At 38.8% G+C, this 18055-nt stretch overlaps 1 protein-coding gene across 1 annotated transcript in view; it reads right to left on the minus strand.

Annotated features, from left to right (window-relative positions):
• Positions 1 to 9771: 9771 nt before the first annotated feature.
• gcgrb (glucagon receptor b) overlaps positions 9772 to 18055 on the minus strand; it is a 44972-nt gene continuing 36688 nt past the window's right edge. The window contains exons 8-14 of the mRNA XM_034895887.1: positions 17180 to 17339; positions 16209 to 16269; positions 15936 to 16005; positions 13528 to 13616; positions 13279 to 13423; positions 12617 to 12658; positions 9772 to 12251 (exon numbers count right to left, since the gene is read on the minus strand). Coding sequence (XP_034751778.1) covers positions 11829 to 12251; positions 12617 to 12658; positions 13279 to 13423; positions 13528 to 13616; positions 15936 to 16005; positions 16209 to 16269; positions 17180 to 17339 — 990 coding nt within the window. The 3' untranslated portion in view covers positions 9772 to 11828. The remainder of the gene's footprint in view (positions 12252 to 12616; positions 12659 to 13278; positions 13424 to 13527; positions 13617 to 15935; positions 16006 to 16208; positions 16270 to 17179; positions 17340 to 18055) is intronic.

An 18055-nucleotide genomic window follows, 5' to 3' on the forward strand; every position in this document is an offset into this window, starting at 1 on the left:
TGCTGCAGCAGCTGTGGGTTATGTAAGAAATCTATGCACACTGTTTCTTTCCTTAATTAATCCATGTTGATCCGGCTCATTGGCCATTGTCTCCATTTCTCCACAGACTGCTCTTCTCTTAGTTTGAATCTGCAGGACCAGCAGCATGCTACTACGTCCAGCTGTGCCCTGTTGTTATATTCTGTAACGCCCTGTAGCGCCCAGCTATGACATGAACTACTACTGCTACCATTTTTAAGTCAGTGTTCCATTATCTTTATTGTGACTATTTTTGCCACTGTGCATCACACCCCCAACCGGCACTGTCAGACTCCGCCTGCCGAGAGCCTGGGTCTGGCCAAGGTTTCTTCCTAAAAAGGAGTTTTTCCTCGCTGTGCTTGCTCTTGGGGGAAACACTAGAATTGTCGGGCCTTTATAAATTATAGAGTGTGGTCTAATGGACCTACTCTATCTGTAAAGTGTCTCGAGATAACGCGTCATGATTTGATACTCTAAATAAATTTGAATTGAATCTAACATAACATGGAAACTGACCTTGGAGCCTCACTAATATACTCATACTGAATAAAAATGTAGAAAATAATAATACATGTCAAAATACTTTATCATTTTACAAGGGGCTTACATTTCGGATCTGCTACTACACTATGACTACACTTTTAACTGTTTTTGTGTAAAGCACTTTCAATTGCCCTGTTGCTGAAATGTGCTATCCAAATAAAGCTGTCTTGCTGGCCTAAACTATACATGTACAATGCAAAAGGTTGATGGTTTGAGTTTATCCGACATGATACAGACGAGCTGAATGTTAAGCTGAAAGCATGGCCCACAGCGTTTTATGGGATTGCTGCACTGACGGCTGAAGAGCGTTGGAAACACCAGAGTGATCCCCTGACTTTTCATGTAGCAGCCATCATCACATCAACACAGAGAGTGACATTAAGAGGAAGATCATTTTAGTGATGTGCACACTGAAGTCATATGCACAGTTCACTCATTTAATTAGAGTGACACTTACTAATTAAGGTTTACACGTGATGATGAGCCTCATATTTCCTCCTGCTACATACACAGCTCGTCTCCCATTCCTAATCATGCAGTAGAGCACACACACTGAAGACACTATGTTTTTATTTTTAGATAATGTTTTTGGGCATCTTAGGCCTTTATTTTTATAGGACAGCTGAATACATGAAAGGGAAGAGACTTGCAGCAAAGGGCCTCAGGTTGGAGTCAAACCCACAGCCTCTGCGTCAAGGAGTAAACCTCTATATAGGCGCATGCTCTATCAGGTGAGCTATCCAGGTGCACAGACACTACGTTCTTATTCATAAGTACTTTTCCTCTTTGAAACATCCCACTTGTAAGTGATTTTTATGGAATTCACAATTGTTATAATTGAGTGCAGGTGTATTCATTTATTATTCAGACAGACTGAAACTGCATTAGCACTTTAGTTTGTTATGCAGGTGTGCAACTGCATTCAGGTGCATGTAATAATGCACATATACACCAGTGTCCTCATTTAAAAGAATAGTTTTACATTTTGTAAAACATTCTTATTTGGTTTCTTGCAAGACTTAGGTGATGCTACAGAGCCCCCTTGGGGTAAGCTAAGACCAAAAAACCGAAACCGTGTGCACAGAATACAAATATGTCCCCTCGGTTTAATAAACTGTATGCACGGATTCTCAGTTTTATAAATGTGAGCAAATAGGAAGGATATTGAAAGATTGAAACGTCTGGGATCAATTACTCTACTCTCCAACCTGGAGAAATAAGATTGGTCTCCAGTAGCAGCCAGCGGTGCTTAGCGACCGTCTATAAACCACAACACTGACACAAAAACATATATTAATTTAATGAATAAATAAGGTAATGTCTCCAAACTTACCTCAATTATAACTTGTCTCCTTTTAGTTGTACTACATCACTTACTGTTAAAAAATAAGTTAAAAAAGAGAAGTCCCGGCAGCTTGTGATGCTTTTGAATGGTCCCTGTGGGAATCTAAGCGTAGTCTGCTGCTCGTTAAAATCCAGATGTAAAGTATGTCTTTCTATTTCAAAGTATGGTATTTCCACTATGGAGGAACATGTTGTGATGATAAGCTCTGGAACATTATCCAAACACAGACACATATTCAGTTTATTACTTGTGCAGAGTTCCCAGTGATATATTCATTCCCCTAAAACAACACACATACTATATTCAGCCTAATGGTATGATTAAAAAGGTGGGTGACTGTAAACTGATCAAACTGTTTATCATTAATGAGACTTTACACAAACACTGGCTAGTCTCTGTGGACACATTTCTTCCAAAATGTGCTACTGCTTATACATATTAGTATGAAAGAGGAGATAGCCTAAGTTTAGTTATTTAACATAGCAGAAGCCCTTTAGGGAACCAATTTTTGCGAAAAGTACATTCATTTCAATTTATATGAAATCAGATGAGGTCTGTTCTCTGCTCAGAGGTTTCTCTTTTGACTTTGATTCAGCTGTTACAATTCCAGACAGCTAGTAGCTTTTAGATCAATATATGTGTTTGTCCCATTTGCAAGAGTCCTGAATAAACATGAAGAGAAATCCAACATTAAGCACCTAGTGTAATTTGGGATCTTGACTATTGATCCCTTGATTTGGTCAGAAAACACAAAACTGTTGGCTAAAATGAGGCTGTGTTTGTAGTCTCTTAACGGAAACAAGTGCTGACCTTGATTGTATTTTTTCTTAGATAAAGCTTCTTCGATGGATATTATAAAACAATTTTCACACTTTTCCCCATGTCTGGAGAACTGGTATTGATGTGTTAGATCAGTAGAGTTCTACTCAATAAAAAACACAAGTTGGTTTTGTGACAGACAGGCCCAAAATTCACACACATGCACAAACAGCACATATACATGCATTAATGGAGATGTCAGTGTGAGGGGGCTGTCAATGAAAGCTGCCCACCTCAGAAGTACCCAGGAGTTAAACTGGCAGTTCTCCGGTACTCTCCAGCTACCAGTCCCCAGACCCTACTTGGTCCATACAGGGACTTGTTGAAACTTCAGAGAGGTGTAGAATCAAGTGTATGGCCAATTTTTGACAGCAGTTTGCAGAGATGTTGAATTGTGTTGTGTTACACTGTGAGGTGTTACAAATTTTCAGTCTGAGCATGCTCCTACCTTCTCCACGTGCTGTCATTTGGGTAATCAGTGGTCACATTAATCAATGTTTGATATGATATATGGTTCTGATTGCCATTCTATACTCTTACTCTCTTACTAATTTTAATTCAGATATTGTTGCTGTGTACATATGCAGAGATAAAATTAAGAGGGCCAGGCCATAGAGTGACAAGGGAGTTCGAGACTTGGAGACCAGTTTAGTTTGGAAGAAGGATGCAATGCAGGTTGAGCAGAAATCATTTTACTGGAACGCTGGAACACTGTTTTTGTATGCTATGGGGGGCAGGTGGGAACAGTTTGTTTTTGTTGCTGTTTGTAGACCGTGGGCTGTCTACAGAGACCATGTTTTTTTACAGTGTGTTCTGTGACTATCCTCACAGATAGTGAGGAGATGTTTTCTGTACGTGACAACAAATGTTATAGCCTTAAAAATGCGTGACATCGCTTAGAGCACCTTTAATGAGTCATCAGTCATATGTATTCTGTATCAGTTGCTCAGCCTGCAGGACCACCACTGTTCAGATATGCTGAAGTTGTGTGTGATGGGTCTTCAGGGATCTCCAGACTCAGAATAACACAGATGATGGGAACGGTTCAGGCAGAGCAGCCAAAACACAGTCAAAGTGTTACAAACGATAACACACAACTGCTATTTTAGGGCTACAGAATAAATTACTTCACACAGCACTTAGACGGCTGATGAAAGCTGATTATCCCTCTTCATCTAGGCTTGTTCAGCACTTACTGGGCCACAGAATTTTTTTTTTTTAAATGCCATGTACTTTGTATGTTCTGAATAAGATACATCAATCATGAATAAGATTTCAAGTTGTCAGGATTTAAATGGCATTAAAAAAAAAAAAAACTACTGCAAATTGGCAATATCCTCTACCGCGTACATGCATTCATCCATGAATTCATGCATTCACACACCCTGACAAACACATGTAACTTTAGTAAGTAAAGTGTCAATTCCAAGTTGTTTCAACTCATTTTTAGTCACGCTAAAAGGCATGGCATTTGGGTTTTTTCAGAATTTTCTTTTATTGCTACAGTCGGTAGATCTTTATCTTTTTGAGTAAAGTCTCTTAGCAACTGTTGGATTGCTGTAGAGTTTAACACAGTCCCCCTCAGGATCATCAAAATAACACTGGCGATTCCCTGACTTTTCCTTTAGTGTCATCATCATGTCAAAAATGTGTATTTGTCCAATACTTTGGTTTATCAAAAAACCTTGCAAAATTAATGACATTCACTCACTGTTAACCCAAATTAGTTGACTTTTCTAAAAATGTGCTTGGAAACTTATTGTCTTAGACCCCTTTAGTTAACTAACTATGTTAAGTTTTATTAACACAGATTATATAGTTGATGCAGTAGACAAATCAAGTTTACATTAGTAGTCAATGTAGACAATTTACTATTGATTGTAAAAATCATAAGTAAACATGAATCATTTTTTGTGTTGTGTCAAACAGGCATGTTAAGTTAAACATGCAAAGAAACATAAATAGAAAGTATTGCACTACTAATCACTAAGAAGCAGGCTTCTATTAGAGACAGGCCTTTATTTCTAACTCTATCTGTTTGATTAGTATAATGGTTTTGAATAAACTGTTATAAATGAAAAGCCATTTTTATGCCCTGGAGCCTTTGCACCGCTTCACCGCAGAACAGACCCCGTCCCTCCCAAAAAGAAAAATGAAAATTGAGATCATTAGTTATCTCTGCTTAACATGATCTGTGCCTTGCACACTTAAGCAGATTATCACAAACAACTAATTTTTATTTAGTACTGAATACGGTTTTTTAAAAACATTAAAAAATAAGTAGTGGGAACTTAAAATAATTGAATTACAAAAAAATCTGGGTGTACAGTGCATTAGCCTGAGCTGTACGTTAGTTTTTGTGCTATATAGCAAATGCAAGCATGCTAACTTGCTAAACTAAGGTGGTGAAAATACTCATCCTAGCATTGTCACTAAAGGCATATTAACCTGCTGATGTTAGCATTAAGCTCAAAAGCATCACTGTGCAACAAGGGTTGTTAGATGTTTAATCTTGTTACTTGAATGATGATTTGACCAAGTGTCAACTATCTGAGCTTATTAAATTTAGTTGTAACAAACTTTTTATGCATATTAATATACTTCCCAGCATGCATTGCAGTTGTCAGTACAGTTACAGTATCCTGATGTTGGTGCTTTAGAGAAATACAAACACACATCTAATATGTAGAACTGCAAAGTATTGCAGTAGGAAAAATGTTCAATCCGTATTGCAGACCAAATTGCATTGTGCCCCTGAGGTGATTTTTATGCAATAACACTGCACCCACACCAGCAACTGCCACACTGTTCTCACAGATGTCAAACAGTGTTTTTTCCTCTTACTTTACTTTTGTTGGACTTTAAGCCTCACCCAGTCTTACCTTGTTCTTGGATTCAAGTTCTGACCACAATAGACCTGTCACAGCTGACTGATTTCCACACCATGCTCGTCCTTTGTCATTACTATGTCATTGTTCTGAGGTGTTTTTGTCCCGATTCCCAAATAAATTGTTCTGGCTTCGTGCGGTGTGTGTATAAATCTTCCTTGCCTTTCTTGCGACAGACTCCGTACGATTGTAACACACACACACACACACACACATACACACACACAAGCACAGGTTATAATGCTGGGAATTTCAAACCGAATCCCAGTCACTAAAGATCAGGGAACCACTGGGGGTAATTGGATTCAGCTATTCATTTAAAATTTTAAAGGGTTTTCAATTATTCATCTGGTAATCATACTTGCCTGTGTTTTGAAGATGGCACTCAATAATGGTGATCTGCTCCATCTCTTAGAAGTGAATCTGGTAGAGAGAATCAGGACAGTCCACCGAGGCTTGGGTGGACTGTCTGGAACTCTCTACCAGTATTGAGAAAAAAAAAAATTCCATTGTGGTAGAGATTTAATACATACTGTACCTGGATTTGATATGTTTTCAAACATCTACAACACCAGTTGGCTGTGAGTCTGGGCTGAAATTTACAATATTGCTGTAAACTGTTTCCCCAATTAGCTGAATCTACTTCTCACAGATTGCTTTACCAGAGTGATCCTGAGGGACAGTTTTACAGCGGATGTATGGAAGATTTAGACCACTGTTATATGTTTTGAGTGGCTCTCTTTTTACATAACGTTTTTCCCACAATCCTCCCTGTAGACCTGCAACATCACCACTGCTCATCTGGAGCGTTAGCTGGTCCCAGTAGTTAGAATAATAGGACAGTCCTTAAAATAGATCATCCCTGCAAGGGCAGAGTCAACACAGAATTCACCATTTTTTATGTTTTGTAATAGCTTGGCTTGGGTTTTATACACAACTTTGGCTTTTAAAATTCCAGTGCTGCTAAAAGCAAAGAGGACAATTGAGTTTCATTTGCCAAACAGTGTGGCAAAAATGTCTATGGCAACAAATTGAACTTAAATATATTAGATGCAGGCCAAGGTTGAACATTGAATTCATGTCAAGGTTCTGGGTTTCTGTCACACAATTGTGTGAGGTCCTTTGTTACCTGTCTTTGTCTTAGATTTGTATCAGTAGAAACCAGGTAGTATTTTTGAATGACCATGCTTCCCTCCCTTATGTCCCCCTGAGACTAGATTTGTCTGTATTTTGGGTCTGAAAAAAAGCCTTTGATGACCCAAAAATTGGCATTTAGCATCTTCAGAGACATTTTTGCCCAGGCAATGAACTACAGCCAGGTATAGTTCCGCATTTTTTCAACCCATCCATAGGGGTTGTGACTTGAACTAGCCGGTGTGAATCAAGTTTCAGCCATCTTTAAGCTATGCGTCGCTAAAAGGCCTTCTCTTTTCAACAGCAAACTTACAATTATCCGCATTCAAACTTCTGCACCTGTGTACTACCGGGATGCATTGGTACAGATCGGAGAATGTGCAGGAAACTTTATTATCGAAGGAATACTCAACACACTTTTCGAGCTTCACATGCCACGGAGACAGGTCCTTAACCGGCTGTGTGGCTCTGTGCCGCTAGCCAGGTAAGGGGACATCCAAAGCAGCGAAATGCTAAACATGGGCAAGAGTATGACCTAGGTGGAAAGCAAACGCTAGTGCCATCAAGCCTGCTTGCAAGTGTCCGCTCACTAGACAGCAAACTGGACTAAATCCAACTTTAACGAAAATTCCCAAAGCGAGTTCAGAGACAGCTGTGTTTTGATTTTTGTTATAACACGGCTGAACAACAGTGTACCGGACTATCCAGCTGATAGTCCGGTATAGTCCAGCTACTAGTCCAGCTACCAGGCCTGCTAGCTTTCCAAGCAGACAGAGCTGCTTTGTCGCCAGGTAAGACTCGTGGAGGGGGGCTGTGTTGACATGGACTGGTGCAGAAATGTGGTGCTTGTATCCAACTAACTGCTCACTGCTGGTGGAGTTTGTGACTGTTAAATGCCAACCATTCTACATTCCATGCAAATTCAAGGCTGTGTTTATCCTCAATGTTTATACCAAGCGCTATTGCTATCAATGCATTAGCTGAACTTTACAGAGCCTATGATGTGTATGCACTAAATGTAGCCTGTTTTGTATGTTGTTTTTATATAATGTAAATGTGTAAAACTACTTGAGCCAGGCAATCACAGCTTATTATCCTAATCCCCAGTCCAACAAACAATTAGAAAAACACAATAAATCCCAAAACCCTGCAAATAATAACTGTTAAAAAATGCCACACATCTACTACTATGTCCAAATGAAAAGTACACACTGCTAAAGCTCAAACTGGGCAATAAACCAAAACATGCAACTTTGGGAACAAAATTAAAAGCTGCCTACAGTCACATTCTGACATTTCTGTTTTTTTCTGTTTTATTGTGTTTATTTATTAACCGTTTTTTTTTGTTTTATGTTTCTTGTCTTCTGTGTTTTACCTTTAAGCTTGTTGTTTCATGCTTAGGTTCCTGTTTTATTTTGTAGTCTCTCAGTTTCTCAGTTTTTCTGGTTTGTCGTCTTTTGTCGTCCGTCTTTTGTGAAGATTCCCGTCTTGTGATTTACTGTGTTTTTGTGCTCTTGGATTTTTCCCTGTTCCTTCCGTTTTCTGTGTTTCTGTTTGTAAGTCTTTTTGTGCTTCATTACATTATCATTTATTCAAACTCCTTGTCACGCTTTGTCTTCCTGCACTTGGGTCCCAGCCTCCAACCTGACATTTAGAGAGCCACCGCATAAAGTTATTAACTTAATTTGAACAAATTTCTTGTCACATAGTCAAAGGGCTTAGTCATTCATGTTAATAACATATTCCAAAGAGTGCTATTGTAAAAATGAAGGAATAGCTTTAACATTCACTTTTAAGATGTCACAAGACACATACCATCCAAATACATTGTGAGTTTATAGGACTTTCGAGGGGTTGAGCGCTCTCTGTAATATGGTCTGTTCAACTTTGTGGAGAAATACCCAAAACAAGTGCAAAACAATAGCAGAAGCACTGTCAAAGGGGGTTCTAAATGGTGGTGATAGACAACGACCGAATTGTGCTTCTGGTCGTAGTAGGACAGTGGTACAGTACCTGTGTATTTATTTTTATGGAAAGAATTTATACATTTTTTATTTTATTTGTCTTGTTACAGACTTTCTGATTTAATTTCCACATTTAGTTTTGTGAGGGTATTGGACCATAACACAAAAGAGACCAAACAGCACGGAATCTTAACATTATGAAAAATCACAAAATAATCTTGAATGCATTATTTCATATCACACTTATTTATTTCAAAACGGTAATTCTGTTTATACCCTACATTGTATCTCCGCAATCCCATTACGTAGTCGCTACATATTGGGAAAGTCAGGTGATTCCCCTGAAAGAAATTGGAAGTAGTGCTTAACAATATTCTCCGCGGGGTTTATCCTACCACGCAGAGAGATTGCCTCCATTTGTTTACGTTATCTGTTATATGTAAATAAAAGGATGGGGATGGAGGTGTTTTCAGAGAGATTTCTAGTTCAATCACACACATGAACACACCTGCACACACATTATTGGACATGTGTGCGCAAACAATACATGATTCATCCACGGACAACGTGTGTCCCGCTGCGCGACAAGACACAGAGGAGTTTTTAGAATTTCATGTTGTAGTCTTCTCAAATGGAAACGTGCGTTGATTGATAGTCAGTCCATTGTTTGGCTTTGCAGTCAACCACGATGTGGAATAACTGCACTGTGATATGCATGCACATACAGGATGCACACAGAGATGACTTTAGTTGTTAATGTCTGCCAAATTTAAGCCGATGTATTTCCACTCAGAAACATTTCTGCTGTAACAGCTGCTACAAATTGTCAGATATGTATGCATTGTAACTTACTTTACTCACAAAATTGTCAAACGTGCCAGCTTGTGTCAGCTCACGAACATCAGACAGTAGACTCGCTGCAGAGGAACGACATATCTCTCTCTCTCATTGGTTGAATTCACACAATACAATGACACTTGATTGTTGACATAATTCAGTTTAATCACATCCACAGAGACAAATGAGACACAACAATTTGGCTTTAGTATAAAACTTTTTCGCATCCTGCCATGACATTGTTTGCTTTGGGCCCACTCTTACAATTGCAACATCTAAATAAAAGAGAGGTACAATCATGTTTTGTGTTTCATTTTTCAACATAATTCTTCATGTTTATTCTCATTCTCAGCTTTACTGCAAGGAAAAACACAGGACAACACACCCCTCCACCCACGTCTTTGTCTTCATAATACCGGCATTTACTTTAATCAATATTTACAGTGCAGTTGGCTCTGTTACATTTCAAACTGTATATTTGTTTACCATCCTTGATCAAAAAGGTCATCAGAAATCCCTTTGTGAAAATCCTTGTTGTCTTGGGTAACTGAAATTGATCATATTTGGAAAATATCACAAACTAAACCCAGGCCATTTCTGAACTAAATTTATAAGTTTAAACACCCCAATCCTTTAATTTGCCCATTTTCTAAACCCAAAATTATAAAAGTGGTTCAGTGTGGCACATTTAGCTTTCTGAGTGATGAGATATGATCCTTGATCCAATCTGCGGAAGAACATAACTAAAGATATAATAAGAAATAAATATCAGGTGGTTACTCTTTTTTTAGTCTGTATCCTTGACATTCCTCTTCCGGAAACCGGAGTTCTCTCTCCACGACTCAGATTGGACATACAGTTTAGCTAGCTGTCTCAATTTACCATGAGGATCTGTGGAGCAGTTGACCATAGTCCTCATAAATCCACCTGAGTTTAAAATTCCAACACGCATCTGGCAGATTTTCCTGTGGCCCCTGAACAATCCCGGAATGGAACGTCATAAATAGAGACTACTCTGATGTAAATGTCGTGCTTGTTTCTGAAAAAAAAGTTTATTTATTATGAAATGAAAAACCTTTCTTGCACATAAAATCACTTTTTCTATTGTGTAGATAATCACGTTATGTTCTGTGTTTGCCCTTGGATGTTATGAAATAATGTGAGATTGGATAATGACTGGCGCAGTATGATGATCATACTCTAGAGGTACTTTGGTTTATGAACAAACACTAAAACTCACAGAAGCCAATTTTTTTTTCATCCAATAAACTATAATATAGACAATAGAACTTCAGCATGAAGGCAAATAAACAATGCAAATTATGTCTCATAAATGCAGGTGATGTGTGCATAATTCTATTTACATATATACACTTAAATAATGTTCGACCCCATATTTCTCCATTGTTCATATACATTCAGTCGGGAAAATCTGTTTCAAAAGGCAAAGGATGGAGTTATTATTAACAAAAAGGGAGGAAGGAATGTGCATGACAAGGTAGATATGATGCCTGGTTAATCCAACTGATTTACTATAAATCCTATCATGGCTTCTTAGTATTTCCATGTTTGGCATTGGTCATTTAAAACCAAAATAACCTAAACATTATAGTCTCAGTGAAGATCAAAGCATCCATCCTCGGCCTCAACATTGCAAGCACTGCATGACTGCAGTCAGTGATGTCTAGTCTCTCAGTTCTTCCTTCATCTTGATATGAGAATCAAGACATCTTGAGTCATGCTTGCTGAAGTCCTCATTCCGCTTCATAAATTCCCCTAAGAAAGTGACACTTTTGGTTTTTTGTTTTGGTAGGAGAGTAGGCTACCAGAAATAAGCATCCAGTGCTGCAAACTCACAAACAACACAAGTGCAGCTAACAACGGCAGTAGCAGTACAGATGGAAAGATGTGAGCAGCGTTGGTGGCAAAATGGCAGTCCTCCATGTACTCACGGGCACACGTACACGCACACACACACACACACAGACACACACACACACGCAAGCACGCATACACGTACGCGCAAACACACGTTTCTTTTTTATTTATTTTACTATTCCTAATGTCTGAAGTCAATAAGTGATTTTTTGTTTAACGTCCCAAAACCGATAAATATTAATCCGCAGCTGAGCAGGTTAAAACATTATGATCTGTGTGGGTTAATTGCTTGTTGTCTTCCCACTCAGGCTGTTTTGTTGGCGCATGATAAACACTGATCCGAAACATTGATAAGCACAAACAGTAAGAGTTTTCGTGAAGATGCCTCAGAGCAGATTGTCTTCATACATTTGTCTCCTCTCCGTCCAGAGGGGACGTGCGGCACTGCACCTTCTCTTGCAAACATGCGTCCTCTGTGGTAGTGGTAACATTACTGCCAGCGCCTCGGTGTAGCAGGAAGGAGAACTGCAGGGTGTGTCTGCTCTTGGCGAGCCCACCTTTCCTTGTCCCGTTGCTGTAGGAGACAACTAGTCGGCGGTTGTCCTCCAATGCGTTGGAGCAGGTGGGGTCTGTGTCTGCCTTGTTGAGGCGAGGTGAGTCACCGCCGGGATCACTGCCATTGTTGTCTTGGAGGTAGGGCAGATTGCCAGTGGCGATGCTGCCGCTCTTGATGTGCGGAGTGTGGCTGTGGGTGTGGCGGTACTCCTCATCGATATCTTTGCCCAGCTTCCACCTCTTCCACTTTTTTAACATCTCTGACTGCACCTGAGGGATGATGGGACAGCAGATAGAGAGAGCAGAAAGAGGACAGGCACATGAAGATTTGTGATGAAGAATAAATAAGACGCTGAGCACTTCATTAGATGGACTTGCTCTCTTGCCAAATACTATGGATATACGGACAGATGGATGATGTTGTGTCTGTCCCACTTTGTAAACAAAAGTATAAATGGAACATGAACAAAGATGGAGCTTTATGGGATATAAAAGGTCCGATATAGGCTGGCAACAGGAACACTGACGATGAAAAAGGTCTTATGTTTTGTCTTTACAAAAGGAAAGGAAGGAACTGCAGCAAAGGCAGATATTAAATTAAGCTGGTGCTTGAAATGAAAGCACATCTGTATCACCTCTTTGTTGACGAAGCAGTACAGGATGGCTACCAGCAATCCCTGAAAAAGAAAGTGGAGTTAAAAGATTTCAGTCTTGCCAGATACCGAAAAAAAAAAATATATATATTTTTCTTTATAAAGCAGGTCAAGGTGCTGTGTAAATACTGGGAAATTAACAAAACTCACATCAAAAGATATATTCACATAAATGGTACCTTTAAATAGGCCGTCCGGACTTGTTATGTTGTTATGTCTACTACTATATAGCCTACAGTATAACTATACTAAATGATCACGTGCAGTGCATTCCCCGTCAAATTCAGTTAAAGAGGGGTGGAGGTGGGGTCACATTTGAGCTTTTTAAATTTGACTATGACTCAAGATCAACATGCCCTAGACTTCTTTCAGTTACCTGGCTTCACCTAACCTAACAACCGCAGTCCTGCATAGGATGTGTCACGACGGTGGTTAACAACTAATTCAGTCAACCCAGGGTTTCCCAATACACCAGCGCGCGCATTGACACAAAAGAGGCAGTGTTTGCACACCATGACTAATCACATATTTTGAATAAGAGGAGCAAACTATAATTATACATAAATATAAAGAACACAGACACTGTTTACAGGCAAAACGCAATACGGTTGCTTCTTCCTGAAGCATTTACGTTGAGCTCTGACCTGGAAAGAGTTGAACAGCAGGTCACAGAAGAGGCGAATGAGGCGCAGCATGGAGCCTTTAGGGACAGACTCGTCAATGACGAAGGTGAAGAGGATGGCATGAATTCCGAGCAGAGGAATGAGAGTCAGAGTGGATTTTGCTAATCTGGACCAGAGGAGGAATATTACAAGAAAGCAGAAAGGTTATCCACTGCTAATTTTAGTTACAACCTTTGTCAGGTAAGATTCAAAATTGAAGTTAAGTCTCACCTGAACTTGTAGTCAGTGTATCTCATCTGATGAGCTCTGAGTTTAGACATCAGGATTTTGATAATTCTTATGAATATGAAGAAGTTGATCTAAAATGAGGAAGAGAGGGGGAGTTAAATTATCTAAAAAATGTGCAAAATATGATCTGTAGATTTTAAGAAGACTTAATGTTTAAGACAGAGACTCCCGAAAATGCCTCTCTGTGCCCTGTGGGATTTGAAAACACACACAAACACACACATCCACACACACACACACACACACAGTGATCTAGTGCAGGCCCTCTCCAATGACAGAGAACATTAATTATACAGCACTCAAGTTATTAACGAATATTAGTTACCAAATTTGGTAACGTGTGTATGTTGTCAGATGTGTTTGTGCGAGTGTGTGTGTGTTAAGTGCACACAAATGCAGTTTATTTAGGTGTGAATATGTGTGTGTGAACAGGGTTGTGTTTGGGATTTCTGGAGGATGACAAATGAAGTTCCACAACTAGACAGCAACTATTTCAGAGATAAAGATAAAGAGAATTTTTTCCACAGGGAACAAACTGTGCGACTGAAACAGTCCAGGAAATGTACGGGTTTCTGAATAATTCCATATGTGTGTGTGTGTATGTGTGTCTGTGTGTGTGTGTGTGTGTGTGTGTTTGTGTGCATGTGTGTGTTTGTGTGCGCGTGCACATGTACGCTTTAGCACAAGGTCAGAAAAGTTACTCCTGTCAGTGTTAATGTCCAATTATGATCATAAGTGTTTCCATCCATAAGGTTGTTGTATCTATGGGAACAAGAGGCAGGAAACATATACAAAGAATTCCACACCGTATTACTATGTGTGTGTGTGTGTGTGTGTGTGTGTGTGTGTGTGTTTGTAGAACACCAAAGATATTATTGAAATGATAGTTTAGGGTGTGAATCTTTGGGAATTAATTACTTTTATTTCAGTTTCTGAGGTCAGATTTTCTCACTACTTTTACTACAGTGAAGCTGTTGCAAGTAATTTCATACTATAATCTTTGTAGTTTTGTCTCAAGCAAAAACAAAAATAAAAAGAAGCAAAAGAACAGAAAAACAGGAACTACAAGCACATTATTAACATATTGAATATTAAAGATATACAAAAAAATCTGTATTGACATAAATGTTTCACAAGAAAGAGTGCTTATTTGTAAATTACTCAGTGACGTTAATCACTAGGGACAATTTTGGCTTTTTAACTTTTTGATCATTTTGGCTGTGTTAATAATCTTGTCTACATTTTTACAAAGGTGTGTTTTTTTCTGAAATTTGAAAGTTCAATCTCAGCTTCTATAATAAGTCAATAATGACTACATAGCCAATAGAAACAAAATTAAGAACAAGAACACAATTTGTCATTAGAGCATTTTGTCATGCAGGCTTTTCATCTACAACCCTGGCTGCAAAGTTTTAGTTTTTACTATTTTTTACCAGATTAATTTTGTTATGTTTGCCCTATGGGGCAACTACATCCTATTTTCCTGATTTCCTCTCTGCTGCAATGGAGCATTGCAGTGTTTGATGCTATGACTCAAAATCAATGTTGTTGGCAATCATTGACATATCCCAGAGAGTGAAAAAATGAAATTTCCCCATAGCATTTGTACAGGAAATAATTAGACATAATAAATAGAAAATAAGATTTAAAAAAAATGTAAAAACTAAAACCAAAGGGGCATTATATAAACCAAGTAAATTTGGCATTGGTTAAATATTTAACTTGGTGAAAGTTGAAAATAATAATATATTATTACAATATATGTATGGTTTTTGACACAGACACTTTTGTCCAAGGACATCAGAGCATCTTTTCTGACAGGAAAGTACAAGAGTTAATGGTGTGGTGGACTTAAACTATGAGTAGTGTTTTGCTGTATCAGTTCATACTACACTGCAGGATGAGCCTGAAAAAGTCACAGCACAATCCGTCTTCCCCTGGAGATCTAAAATTAGACAAAACACTTGACTGAACATCTGGCTGATTTGAATATTTTTTTACTGCATTAAGTCATAGTTACATGCTACACTTGACTACACAGAGTGGCTTTCTGTAGACATAATCTGAAGTACTCTGTGGGGAGAGTGTAGATGAAATAGAAAACCTGGAAATTAGGTGTAATTTTTAGGTGAATCAATATTTTCTACATACTTCAACACATGCACCCAAACACAAGCATTTGGTATCTTTCAGTCTCTCTGAAACCTGCAAAGACACAGTTGGGGTATGCCAGCTGCTGTGTGTGCGTGCGTGCGTGTTATGTGCATCTGTAGCTCAATCACATGCCAGCTCATTCTAGCTTTGAATTTCCTTCATTACGTTGTTCAATTGTAGACTGCCAGAGAGAATATGAGAGTACGAGACAAACAGACAGATGCACACAGCCTTACCAGATAAGCAAACAGTATAGGAGAACGGATAATCCACCAATATCCCATGTTAATATTCCTCTCCCAGCACCTACACACAGACACACACACACACACACACACACACACACACACACTTAACACTGTATCATATTGCCGTTGCACTTTTGATTTCGATCTTTCACTTTATCCGAAGAATCATCATACATTTATACACTAAAGTATGAATGCACAGATAAAAGGTGTTACATCTAAACTGCCTTTCATTTGATGTGACCTCATAAAGCAACTTACTCCTCGTTCTCATACAGATATTTCACTGTGATCCACGGCAACACGAATATAAGTGGTGCACCTGAGAAAGACATGGGTGAAACAAGAAAGTAAACAGAGTCAAACTTTTTGGGACATAAAGTTGTCATTTTACTAGATTAGCCATGACATCATAGATGCTGTACTGCTGGTAGATCAGTCACTCCAACACTTAGTTACATTAATTATTTGTGCTATATAAATTCTTTAACCAAGTGATCATGTTGAGCACCATTTATGATGATGACTTTAAAACCTTATCATCTCAAGAAAATATATCTATTCTCCTTTAACACGATGACGAGTTAATATGAAAATGCTTGCTGCGTGTGCAAAACCAAATTTAATCTGTTCATGAACCTGGTCTCTTGTGCAGTTATGAACTGTCCTGTCGGAACACAATAACTCACTTACATCCAATGGACAATCCAGTTAATAGTTGGGGCAAGACCAAGATTTGCAACGTCAAGATAACTATACTGTATAAGGAAATTGCTACATCACAATAATAAATTGAAAAGTTAATATGAGCATCAGGAAATAATTCTTTATTTAGAGACATTTTTAAGAAAGCAGGTCTGGAATGATAAACCAAAGTGGCTCTGGGCTCATGAATGTTTTTTTATTATGTGTTTTTACATTTTGGAATTGTGCAAGTAACAAATAAATCTGTCACAGTACCTGTGCAATCTCCCATTTTTCTTGTTTCTACAATTGCCTGTCCAACCAGCTGCTCTGTATTTGATCATTAATCTGCATGTAGATACATACCTGTTAACCATATCTGAACGGCATGACAGAGTCTGTTTGCTACTAATCAGAATCCTGTTTACTTGTCTCACTAAATTTACCAATATTTGTCTGTCGGAAAAGCACACAAATACAGATTCTGTAATAAGTGGAGCATCATTATGATGTGATTGTCAAACACTGTGTGAGAGAGTTGTTCTTACCCCAGCCAATGGCCAGGTAATTGTAGAAGTACTTCCTCTCACTGAAGACAGTGATGACTAGCAGGCTGTGTAGGTAGATGCCCTCCACCAACAGCCAATAGTTATTGGCCATCACGCTGTACTGCATCATCACCATGGCACCACGGCACCACGTAACAGCCTGATATGACAAGGGTTGTGGGGATACAAACAATAAGCCAAGGTGAAATTTTTTTACTTTTAGTATTCTGCCTTCAGCTCAATTGAATTGACTCCACATTGGGCTGCAGCATAATACAATGCTCCGCAGCTGTCCTTCACATTAACGTTTTGATTCTGGCATCCACATATATTTCTTTCCTTGTTCATAATCTTTTACAGCAGTTAGAGTTACAATAAAAACTCTGCACACCTAGGCGTAAAGCAAATCACATTTACAGGACACTTTAAGTTGTCTATTGTTTATACCTATTGTAGTCTATATCCACATATTTCCACTTCTGGGATTGCTCCAATGCCGCCGGTAATTCCGCTGGGTGTCCTTCTTTTCGGCCGAATGTCTGTTACCTTCCGCTTTCTCTGTGTTGGAATTTTAAACTCTGGTCGATTTATGAGGATTATGGTTAATTGCTCCTCTAAACTCTGCAGGGTAAATCCAGACAGCTAGCTAGACTCTGTGTCCAATCTAAGTTTTTAGCGCTGCACGACTAAAACAACTTTTGAACGTACACATGGTCCACCAAAACAAGTTCCTTCCCAAAGCTTTTTTACAGAAGCACTGGGGCTCCATGAGGCGCTTAGCACCGCACATGACGATGTGATTGTTTTAAAGAAATGCCAATAAACCAGAGCACGTTTTTCTCACATCCCGGAATGCAGTGGGGACTAGCCAGACCC

Source organism: Etheostoma cragini, chromosome 2 (genome assembly GCF_013103735.1).
Source record: "Etheostoma cragini isolate CJK2018 chromosome 2, CSU_Ecrag_1.0, whole genome shotgun sequence".
NCBI classification, from domain to species: domain Eukaryota; kingdom Metazoa; phylum Chordata; class Actinopteri; order Perciformes; family Percidae; genus Etheostoma; species Etheostoma cragini.